At 37.0% G+C, this 11,880-nt stretch overlaps 2 protein-coding genes across 6 annotated transcripts in view; one reads left to right on the top strand and one right to left on the bottom strand.

Annotated features, from left to right (window-relative positions):
* Nucleotides 1-1,631: 1,631 nt before the first annotated feature.
* Nucleotides 1,632-8,267, bottom strand: LOC146316924 (G/T mismatch-specific thymine DNA glycosylase-like). 5 transcript variants are annotated; one of them, XM_084734902.1, is made up of 11 exons: nucleotides 8,140-8,210; nucleotides 7,811-7,883; nucleotides 5,955-6,268; nucleotides 5,459-5,655; nucleotides 5,268-5,337; nucleotides 4,063-4,198; nucleotides 3,766-3,848; nucleotides 3,564-3,658; nucleotides 3,306-3,477; nucleotides 2,957-3,115; nucleotides 1,632-2,058 (listed from the first exon to the last, which is right to left on the bottom strand). In XM_084734902.1, exons 1-10 carry the CDS (start codon nucleotides 8,144-8,146, stop codon nucleotides 3,009-3,011), a joined length of 1,254 nt encoding a protein of 417 aa, XP_084591028.1. In that variant the 5' UTR covers nucleotides 8,147-8,210; the 3' UTR covers nucleotides 1,632-2,058; nucleotides 2,957-3,008. The 5 variants fall into 5 exon arrangements, with proteins under 5 accessions (XP_084591028.1, XP_084591030.1, XP_084591031.1 ...); XM_084734904.1 differs by lacking the exon at nucleotides 7,811-7,883 and having other exon boundaries at nucleotides 8,140-8,267; XM_084734905.1 differs by lacking the exon at nucleotides 7,811-7,883 and having other exon boundaries at nucleotides 8,149-8,233.
* Nucleotides 8,268-8,805: 538 nt separating this feature from the next.
* The window catches only part of mapda (N6-Methyl-AMP deaminase), an 18,732-nt gene continuing 15,657 nt past the window's right edge, over nucleotides 8,806-11,880 (top strand). The window contains exons 1-6 of the mRNA XM_084733989.1: nucleotides 8,806-8,969; nucleotides 9,077-9,207; nucleotides 9,430-9,490; nucleotides 10,463-10,550; nucleotides 10,657-10,738; nucleotides 10,904-11,030. Of these exons, the coding sequence (XP_084590115.1) occupies nucleotides 8,925-8,969; nucleotides 9,077-9,207; nucleotides 9,430-9,490; nucleotides 10,463-10,550; nucleotides 10,657-10,738; nucleotides 10,904-11,030 (534 nt within the window). The 5' untranslated portion in view covers nucleotides 8,806-8,924. The remainder of the gene's footprint in view (nucleotides 8,970-9,076; nucleotides 9,208-9,429; nucleotides 9,491-10,462; nucleotides 10,551-10,656; nucleotides 10,739-10,903; nucleotides 11,031-11,880) is intronic.

Raw genomic sequence — 11,880 nt, 5'->3', positions numbered from 1 at the left:
GCATCTAGCCTAAGCCGTTTTCAAGACAACTGCAAAAAAGTAAACTTGTTTGTAAAAAAGTCTAAAGGTTTTATTGACCTGTATTTCTTCTTTTTAACTGCACTCACACAAACAAGAATTTCAGACTGAACTGTCAACTTGTTCCCCATCTGGACCCTGGCAACAACACAACCTGATAAAACATCATTCTTGTTTTAACAGCAGAATTTATGAAGATATTTTACTGTACTGTGAGCTCAACATTTTTGAATATTAGATCATTTTTCCTAAATAAAAAGTTGAATGATTTCTAAAATCACTTAATGTGTAACTGTGATTTTAATGTCAGGTTTTCTTTCAAGCATTAAATGTTAATGTTTGTCTGCAGCTACATGTTTAATTTAAACTAGGGATGCACCGATACCACTTTTTTTTCAGACCATGTACAAGTACAAGTACTTACATTTGGGTACTTGCCGATACCGAGGACTGATACAAGTATTTAATAATGCCATTAAAGTTATTACAGTAACTTTTAAAACAGGTTTTATTTTCATTAGATGGTCACTTTAAATGTGACAAATCATTGTTGCTGTTTCCTGCTACAAGTGTAACCATGGTTATGGTACACATTACAGTTTTGGGTTACTTTACTGATTTTGTGGTCCTTATTAAACTGTGCAGTTTACTGTGTATATTTCAATATAACAATTTCACAACATTATTGTGGACTTGCAGAATTAAGTTTACTATTATAAATGGTGTTATATATGATAATTATTTCATTAACATTTACAGCATTTTAACTAGTATTTTAATGACACGTTTACATGTGTAGTATTTTAGTTTCTTCTTCATGTCCCTCTCGTCTGAGAGATAATTAGTTCCTACCTGTCATTGTTTAGGGGGGGACAGGTATGAGTGTGGTGCCATGTGTGCAACAGTTTTGTTTACCCCGCTGTGAATCCAAAAGAGTGAAGTTGCTTGTACTGTGCTGTCAGGCCGTTTGGGTGAAGAATAAGTTCACAAAAAGAAGTTATAGCAGCTTATTTCGAAGAAAACGGGGTTAGAGACTGGTGGCGGCGGTGTTTTGTCTTCATTTGCCGAGGATTTCAACTAGTTTACACCCGCCGGGACTGATTGGACAGCGGCTGGCTGCGGTCTACAGCTGCGCTCTGTGCGTTTATTTCAGGTTTACATGGGACTTTACGGACAGTTTCCAAAGTCTCTGCGGTCATTAATGGATGTTGAGGACAGCGAGTCTCTCCCTCATGATGACGGCGCCTCCAAAAAAAGAGGGTAAGCAACAGCAAACGCCTTGAACTCTGCATCATGGCGGATCTTTAGATGTTTACTTGTATCGAGCGGCTACTTTTCGTCACGTGGTATCGGAGTAGTTTTATGAGTAAGAGTACGTTAGGACAGTATCGGACCGATACCCGACGCTAGTATCGGTGCATCCCTAATTTAAACTATACATCAAGTGTTTTGAATGTAGAGCTGCTGGGAGTGAATCATCAAAACAACCAAATCTTCCTGCTCAGTCACAGTTTTTAAAAAAAATGACTTTCCAATCCACTGACTTGTGTTTGTTTCCTTACATTACAGGTTATGTATTAATGTCGCATGAAACAATGAGACAATAAACGTGCCAACTTTAGAAGAGATTTAATAACTCTGTAATTACAGATTAGAAATTCCAGAGTACAATTACCCATTTATACAGCTGATAAATCATAAATTGTCATTCTTTTAAAATACAAAAATAAGTCACTGGACACACGTACCATACAAAATGCAATAAATAGTGATAAAAAATAACACCAAAAACATGCACAGTCTGTTTGAGAGTTAGAAAATGTAACTGTTGTGGGCACTTTGACCCTTGTGCATCACATGACGATGCCTCTGGAAACTGTTTTGGTTCTTCTTCTCTTGTGGTGTCATCTGAGGGTTTCTGTCCCTCACTGACGCGTCATGCTACTAGTACAGCTGATATCTGGTGTCTGTTGAGCGAACATCTCCAGCTGCAGTGATGCTGTCCCGTGTTGTCCGCTGACTGGCCGGCAATGTCCATTTCTGCAAGAGACAATGATAAAGATGGATCGTTTATTTCTAGAAACCAACCAGAAGATATTTAAAAAAAAATCCATGGCAGTGTTTTGTGTGTTTTTTTTGTAAAAACTTAAAACGTCATGTGGAAATTGCTTGGAAAATAACAGTTATTTTTTCCATTCACTATTACTTTGCAAAAACATGTTTGTATCCTTGAGGTCTAAACGACACAATGAATGCATTTCCTCCCTTGGAACCCTACCTGCAAAGTTGATTTTCTTAAAAACCTTGTTATTTCGGCTCTTACACACACAATAGTAAGCATTTAAAAAGTATTAGAAATCAGATTTAATCCAAATTTGAAATACTGCCATCTAAGATTTTGTACGCTTTCCTATTTTGTTTGAATTGGGTGTGTTTGTGCTGATTGAGATGAGATTTATTGCTGTTATATTACTCCTTTAACACAAACAGTGATTTAACCTGGCCCGGTTCAATATAAATATAAGTGTACGCTATATTAAGAAAGTTTTACTTTGCTGTTAGTCAGTCTCTCTCAAGGGCGAGCTGAAGCAGTCATCTGTGCTCTCTTCACTGCCACAAAACCCGACTGAGTAAAACATTTTCCCCTGCAGGGTAATAGAGCTCGATGGGGCTTTGTCAGTTGCCTTTTTTTAATGAATTTAAAAAAATGTGGATGATATTGATGGTAGGTTGGCTCCTCTCTCTCTCTCTCTCTCTATATATATATATATATATATATATATATCTATATCTATATATATATATATATATATATATATCTATATCTATATATATCTATATATATATATATATATATATATATATATATATATATATATATATGTATAAAACTGCGTCTAGCTCTTGCTAAATTTGATCAGAACAATGCGATAACTACCTGTGTGCTATCGCAGACAGGCCTGTTTTTTTTCACCTCTTCTCAGTCTCCTTTAGTAGGAGGTGGTGCTGCTTTGTGTCACATCGTCATGCAGCCCACTATAGCTTTCATACTCCGGATCCACCTGCTCCTCTTTGATTGCAATCCTCTTGGCGTCTTCTGCAGAACAAACACAAATTCAAGGAGTTAGATCTTAATCAAAGACATAAATATGTTTGTATAAATGACAAATTTCTACCCCGCTTATGTTTCAGAAAACCCCCAAAAGCAGGTGTATCTGTGTATCCAAACAATCCAACACCTGATGTTTCAGCTTAACTATAAAGTTAAAGATGACTGTACTCTTCACCTTTAGCTAGCTGCAGATCGAACGAGTACTTCATCTCCTCCACCTCTTGGCTCGGTGCCAGACCTTTCATCTGGTCTCGCAGTTCCTTCAGCTTGATGTAGAAATGCACCTTATCCTGTGCACGCGGGAACTGGGCACAGCGAGGGCTTGATGATGGCATCAAGTAGCACACCTAGGTGAAAGGAAAAATGCAATGAGTCTGGTTGTTTGTATTGTTGGATGTACTGTCAGATTAATCCAGATACTGTTTCAAGTTACCGTTTCAGTTTCTGGGATTTTGTAGGGCTGCAGACCAAACTCCAGATTCTTTGCCTTCACACCAAAGGTTTCTTTGCAGAAGATTTCATAAATACCTGCCAAAATACACAAATGTGTAAATGTAAATGTTAAATTTACCCTATAGCTTTATGCATAAGCCATCTAAACACTTAAAGTAGTTTAAGTGTTTTAATAATTTTACCTTTTCCATTAAAAGCTGCTATTAATGGCTTGTATTTCTGAAGCTTTTCGAGTAACTGTCGACCTCCTTCACGAATCTCCTTACTGGAACAAAAACAGAAAACCAGAAAAACATTATCTACATTTCTTTTGAAGGACACACTGGAGTACACTGAGTGATTTTTATCCAGACGTTCCTCACTGTTGGTAATTAAATTTCAGCCTTAGACATTTTAAAGAAAAAATGTCCACATTCTGAATTCCTCTATGACTGTAAACTGAATATCCTTGGGTTGTCCTTTTTTTTTTTTTAATTTACCTTGTGAGGTCCTTGCTGCCAGGTGTGGTCCTCTCCACCATGTTGGTGAAGCCGATGCTGTAATTCTCCGGCAGGCTCTGGTCGTGCATGTAGTTGAGCTGCTTGTCCGTTAGACCAGAAAGAAACAGACATTTCCCTGAACAGAAAAGAAGAGTTGGAACTTTAATTAGGTTAAGGAATGTTTCAGTTTTTCTAGATGCACTGAATCTAGAGGGTGATATCAGCACACACAACTGGACAATGTGCAGGTTTGTTTTTCAGCGTAATTTAATTTTATGGTTTCAGCCAGGCGATTTTCTTATTAAACAATGAGCTGTGCTGATACTGGACCTGTAAGCCTTCCGGGCATAAAAATAAACGGTGCACAAAACATAAAGGAAACTCAAAGACTAATATTATACATGTAGAATATTCTGTGTGCCTACTGTACTTTAGAAAATGTGAGACAATAAATATTCTTGAGCAGCTTCATGAAATCATTGTGCAACCTTATTTCAGTAACATCTCATTCTGAAAACCTGTCTGGCAAAAAAATTCATTAATAATAAGTCTGTAAATGACATTCACAAATTTTTTATCGACCTGTTGATACAGAGTGCTGCAGGAACGAGTCTCAAAACACAGAAATTAGTTAGCACAATAGTTCTTTTTTCGTTTTACATTTTGTTCTACAACATAAAACATGGAAGTAAACACCTAATTCCTACACCTAATTAATTGAATTTTGAAGCTTTTATGTGCCTTAAAAAAGGCTAACAAGTGGCTAAATGAGACGACAGAGGTTGTCGGACACTTTAAACATCAGCACACCAAACACTAGTCGCTTAGTTGAGGTGATGCTGAGTTCTGCAACCATGGTGTAGTTTTTTGTTTACAGCCTAACTATCATTTTACTTGTGGTGATTGCAATTACAGTTGAAAAATCATAAAAATGGTGCTCACTTGTGAAGATTATCTCACAAAACAAAACATGTATCATTAACATTTGCTCACATTTGCTTACAGAGATTATTTTATGCATTATTACAAACCAGAGTGATGCTAATTTCAGCATCAGCCTACAAAATTCAGTCATTTCTGCAGCACTCTATTCACCAACAAATCAATCAAAGTTATACTTGAAAATATGAGTTTGAACAAATAACTTTTTGTGCAAGCTGACATGTATTCCCTGAAGTCAGTGATGAAATTGAATTTCAACATACAGAAGTGGTTTCCTGGGTTCGGGTAATGGTGTCCTTTGAAGGCTGACAATAGTCCGGGGTTAATTCCAATCTGAGGAGAGACGTGAAGGTGTTACCATGGCAACAGATCCGAAAAAAAAAAATTGTGACTGAAACCTCACAATACACACTACACAATACATAAATTCTTAATATGTCCCCAAATAACTCACTATCAAAATGTCAAGATTGTAGGTAATAACGTCTGGCAGGGTTTTGGCCATAACCTCAGCCACTGACATGCCGTTGAAGCGATTGAGAGCCCGCTTGGCTTTTTTTGCTGCCTCAATCTCATCCTCTTCCTCCGTCTTGCCCTCTTCCGCCTGCTGCTTAGGTGGCCGGCCTCTTTTCTTCTTCACTGGTGTCGCAGCTAGGACAGAGAGGAGAAACGTGTGGAGGTACGACACAAGTTAATAAAGGCTTGTTAAATTGTTGCTCTCTCTCTAAAATCATCATGTTTTTGACCCATCTAGTAAAATACAACTGCCCCGTGCTACATGTGAAAATAGGATCAGGATTTAATACTAAAGTTACCTTTTAAGTACCCACATTATTCAAGAGAATCAGTGAAAATGAACCATTTGTCAAGTCACACCACTAGTTAATATTGTATATTCAGGCAGATGTGCTAAAAAAGCATCAGATATTTAAATCCAGTCGTGACGATACCTTGGGGTGGAGCAGCAGGCTGAGGGTGGTGCTGAACACTCGGCTCCTGCTGCTGTATAGTGTGTTGATGCTGCGGCTGCTGCAGGTGTGTAAATTGCGGCTGCTCCCTGACGTTTTGATGGTAGGCTGGTTCCTGGTAGTGGTTTTGGGCCTGGAGGTTGTTCTGATAGAAAGGTTCCTGGTGAAGAGGTGGCTCCCGGTGGACAGACAGCTCGGCCATGACGGGCTCATCTCTGGGACCTTCTGTGTAATGGCCCATGTTGTTATAGGGCATCACATACTGCGCCTCGGGGTGCTGCTGACTGGACTGGTACCTAGAAGAGAGAGGGAGCATGAAAGAAGAAGAGAAGAGGAGGAAAACAAAGATTAAAGAGAGAAGGAAGATGAAGATGAGCAAAGGAAAACAACAAAACAGGAATCGGGACAAAGCAAGAGAAGACAAACTATGTCTGGCGTTTGATGAGGTGCGTGAACAAGCAAACTTACAAGACAATACTTACAAACATACATGCGCTGACATACACCTGTTTGTATTTTCTGCATTTCATTCACTACATGAGTATGCCAAGTGTGTCAAGCTACTCCTCCTTGCTTTATTGTGCCTATCTGATTAGTTTTGAGCATATAATTTAGAAGAAAAAGTCACTCATTGCACCTACAAATAGGTCTTTTAACACCAACTTTCATGTGTGTTTGGGTAAGGCTGACCAGAATGGAATGAAGATATACAAACAATTGATAGGACTTGCAAAAACACTGTGACTGTGATTAATATGAAGCCAACTAACACGTCAAACACATGAAGAGTTTCTTTTCCCACTGAATCCATTTTACAAAGAGGCGGAGTAAGAGCCACTGCTGGTGTATCTATAAAGCCTGTAGCAAGTGATGGTGTAATAACTGCTGGATAGTGCAGTAACATGTCAGAATTAAAAAAAATAATTCCTAAGTTAATTTGCATAATGCAATATCATTTTTATCGACCGATTAGTTATTTGGTCCATAAAATATCAGAAAATGGTGAAAATGTTAATAACTATTTTCCAAAGCCCAAAGTGACATCCTCACGTTTTGTTTTACTCACAGTTCACAGATATTTAGTGAACTGTCACAGAAAATATCCACATTTGAGAAGCTGAAATCAGAAAATCTGGACTTTTCTTTTTAAGAAAAAAAAAAAAAAAGACTCAAAACGATTAATTATTTATCAAAATAGATGGTGATTAGGACTAATTGTTGCTTATCGCATTTATTGTTTTAAGGTTGGAAGTAACTGAATTAATTAATTATTTGTTTGGTCTGTAAAATGTCAGAAAATGGAAAAGAAAAAAAAAAGAGAGAAGCCCAGGATGCCTTGTTTTGTTCACAACCCAAAGATTACTCAGTTTACTGTCATAGAGAATAAAGAGACTGAAAATATTCACAACTGAGCAGCTGAAAACAGAGAATTTGGACTTTTCTTCTTGAAAAATAACTCAAAATGATTGATCGATTATTGAAAGAGTTTGTGATCAGTTTAATAGTTGACAACTAATTGATTAATCAACTAATCGTTGCAGCTCTACGAACAATTATCACATTGCTTCATACTTGAATTATGATGTGAGCTCTTAGTCCCATATCATTAGTCACATTCCCATTTTAAAGGCATATTTTTTACATTTTGACATTTTGTAATTATCCTTAATTACACTATTATCACTTGCTACAAGCCACAATATAAATTATACAGATGTGTATGATGTCGTGTGTCAAATGCTGTTTTTTTTCTCCATCTCATGCATGAAAATGAAGACATCAAGGAGATCACATGAGAAGTTTCCCCGGACCTGCAGCCACCTCCAGCACCAACTCACCACTGCTGAAAATAATCCGAAGGAACCGTCAATGATGTATACTGGTTTTCTTCCATCTTAACTGTTGACTTATCTGAATAAATTAACATTTATTCTGCTGACAAATGCATCAATAAACACTGGAGATACAAGCTACGTACAGATTATAGCACATATTACGGTAACTTCACATTTCTGGCACAAAGAAGACGGACGGACGCCGCTACAGGAAGAAGGAAGATTTAAGCTAACAGTGAGCTGACAACATAATGCAGTCCAACAGCTGTCTTAAAATCGCAACAGACGTCTACACTAACGAAAAATAAAGGTGTATGAGCAAACTAACATACCTGTCATACATTTTGTTCTTTAGTTTTCAAATAAGGAGACAGTGGGGTTGGGAATCCTCCCAAAACAAAGACCATTTAAACGCTCAGCGTTCCGGTTTGCTCTAGTCGAGTGAAGGCTGCGATCGTCCCCTACTGGTGAGGAGGTGTACTGCATGTGATCGTTATCTTATTAAATAAACAATAAAGAATGAATGAATGAATGAATGAATAAATAAGTAAACAAATAAATAAATACTGACTTGAATAAATGAGGCAACAAATCTATTTATTTGTTCTTCTGTATTAACTAAATGTTGAAAAAAAAGGTTTGTTTTCCCATCTTCTGCTTGAAAGGAAAAATCAGATAAATGAGGAAACAAAAAACAAAATAACAAGTCAAATTTACGTCGTTCTTTTGTTTCATTTGTTTATTTTCTTATTTCCTATGGTATTCTACTCAGATGTAGTTGTGTAAGTGTATTTGAAATTATCACAAAATGGGAATACTTAAGTAAACTACAAGTACCTTAAACCTGTGTTTAAGTACAAAACCTGAGTAAACATACTTAGTTATCTTCCAGCCCTATTTTAACTTCTGAAAGAAGAAAATTACGGAATTTCAATATTTTTACTACATCGGTAGTAGCGGAACCTTTTCGAGGGGGACATATTTCTTTGTTGCACTTGGCAGTGCTGCAGGAAAATGTATACTGAAAACAGGCGACGGGGTTTCAGCTTTATCTGACAGACAGAAACAACTCAGGGCTCGTTGCAGACTAACTCAGGCTAACTTGTTGGACTTTGTGATGGATAATGAGGCCGATGTCTTTTATCGGCAGCTGCCGAAAGTGGTGAGTCACACATGTGTTGAAGAAAAGAGTTTTAAAACAGAGTAAATGTATTCAGTGTGTGATATTAGCTACATGCTAACGTCAGCGTTTTGCCTGTCACCATGCAGGAGCTTCATGCTCATCTCAACGGTTCCGTCAGCTCCCAGACCATCGAGAAACTCTTCAACCGAAAACCTCATCTCAACATTGAACACAGCATGACCGCTATCGGCAAAGGACAGCGGAGGACACTGGACGAGTGAGTATATGACTGTACTACAAAGTTTAATATGATAGCTGTGACAAACCAAACTGGGTCTTGTTAAACGATTAATTCCTCTTCATATCATTAATAAACTAATGTAATAGTTAACGTAAGTGATGTAGAAATAATTCAGTTGATATTATATGTTCAATGGGAAGGAACTGTTTTCGTGCTTAATTACATGGATTAAAAAAAACATGGCGCTCATCTCCACAGGTGTTTTCAGGTCTTCAAGGTCATCCATCAGCTGGTGGACACCGAGGAGGACATCCTGATGGTGAGGATGGTTTGTTTGTGCTAAAGGGAAAATTTGGCACTTGTCACGTGGATGTCTAGTCAGTGTTGATAGTTAATGTTAGAGCTGTAACCAGGGCTGCACAATTAATCGAAAAATAATCTAAATTGCAGTAAGTAAGCTGCATTTTTTTCAATAAAGGCAAAATGTGTGACAAAATTGTATTATAGTGAAGTACTAGATGCCCTGGCTCCCTAATCATGATCTTTAAATGTAAGAAAATATGTTTATGGTACAGCTCCCAACAAATGTCATATCATTATCATTTTTTTTCCTGTAAAAATGAAAAATTCAATGCAAAAATGATAATTCCCACTAACTGTGAATCATATTGCATTCGCAACATTAGCTGCAACATTAATGGATTCATTGATTATGTTTTAAGGGGAAAAAAAGGCTAAATTCTTTGATTCCAGCTTCTTAAATGTGAACATGACTGTAAACTGAATGTCTTTTGGTTGTGGACAAAACAAGACATTTGAGGATGTCATCTTGGGCCTGATCAACATTTCTCACCATTTTCTGACATTTTATAGACCAATCAACACATCAATTCATCAAGAAAATAACTGAGATTAATAAATAAAAATAATCTTTACTTGCAGTCCTAGTAAATGCAGTCATTTGAAGCAATAAATTCCTCAGTATCGCTAAAGACCTTTTTCACAGCAGCCATTTTGACACAAAATAGTAGACACAGATGTTACCAATGATACCCTGACTCTGTTTGACCTGACTGAACAGAACCTTAATTAGTATCATTGGTAACACCTGTGTTTACTATTTCATATCAAAATGGCTGCTGTGAAGAAGCTTCTGATGCCCATGTTGCTCTGTACCACGACACTAGTTTATAGCTATATAAAAGGTCCCAAACTTTAGCTTCTGCTGTCATTTTTATACATTTTTTTTGCCCAGAATGTTAGTCAGATGTTCCTTTTCTCTTTTTCTCAGGTGGCTACAGATGTAATCAAGGAGTTTGCAGCTGATGGTGTCAAATATTTAGAACTAAGAAGTACACCAAGGGAAGAGAAACACACAGGTAAAAATATCAGCATGCAACCCAATATTTTGAAGGCATGATTTACCATCAGGATTGTTTGCAGAAATTATTAGGCTTACAAGTTAATTGTCTTTTTTTTTTCTAGGACTGACAAAAAGGACATATGTTGAAACTGTTCTCAAAGCCATCCAACAGTGTAAAAATGAGGGAGTGGACATCGATGTCAGGTAAGCAGAGCCTGTATTATTTCAGTGGGCAACAAATCCAGAAATTTATCTAGAGTGTAATAAAACCTACAAAATACTACACAATGTTTTTACTATGATGATCCAGTAACTTGAGTGATGGCAACAGTTGTGCAGGCTTCTAAATGAGACTGTTTTGTCCTGAAGGTTTCTGGTGGCGATTGACCGCAGGAATGGGACTGAAGTTGCCATGGATACGGTGAAGCTGGCTGAGGAGTTCATGCTGTCCTCTGATGGTTTGGTGGTGGGACTAGACCTCAGTGGAGACCCAACGGTCAGTCAGCCAGTTTGATGTTGGTAGAAAAGAAAATTTGTTTCACTCCCAATATTTTCAATCATTAGAACCAAAAACCACTACGTGGGAACTCGTTAGATGAGCTGTAACATTTAAGAACTTCTGACAGGTCACAGCATATTCTGAATGAGTACTTTTGATTTTTATGTTCAAGTAGGGTATTATCATTTTTTTTTATACATTTATAAAAGTATGAAAAGTATACAACATTTAATCTGGTCATATCTGTAACTTATCCTAGTATGGTGGTGCTCAATGACTTTTTCTGTCAGAGTGCCAAAAAGTATTTGAAATGCAAATATAATGGCTTGGCTGGTGGTGTTTAAGGGTAACTTCAGTATTTTCAATCTAGATCACATTTTCCCATGCTTTTCTATCTCATAGGACAGCAATTTTTGCAAGAATGCTGCAGTCACTGGAACAGATGTAAACCATAGTGTTTACCTTTAAAGTGTGATGACCAAAGTGCTTATTTTGCCACTCAAATTGTGTCTAACTGACTTGAATAACATGTCTAACATTATGGAAAGGATTGCTACCGAGAGAGACGGTTGTTTTTAAAGAGGAAAAAGTATGTATGTATGTATTTATATCATACATACATACATACTTTTTAAAAACAAAGAAACAACTGTCTCTCTCAGTAGCTACATACATACATACATACATACATACATACATACATACATACATACTTTTTACTCTTTAAAAACAACTGTCTCGGTACATACATACATATATACATACATACATACATAAATACATACATAATTTTAGTCTTTAAAAATACATACATACATACATACATACATACATACATACATACGTA

This window comes from Lutjanus erythropterus, chromosome 13 (assembly GCF_056507025.1).
Source record: "Lutjanus erythropterus isolate fLutEry1 chromosome 13, fLutEry1.hap2, whole genome shotgun sequence".
Taxonomy (NCBI): Eukaryota; Metazoa; Chordata; class Actinopteri; order Lutjaniformes; family Lutjanidae; genus Lutjanus; species Lutjanus erythropterus.
The sequence above is the reverse complement of the archived record's forward strand: the minus strand, read 5'-3'. Positions and strand labels throughout refer to the sequence as shown.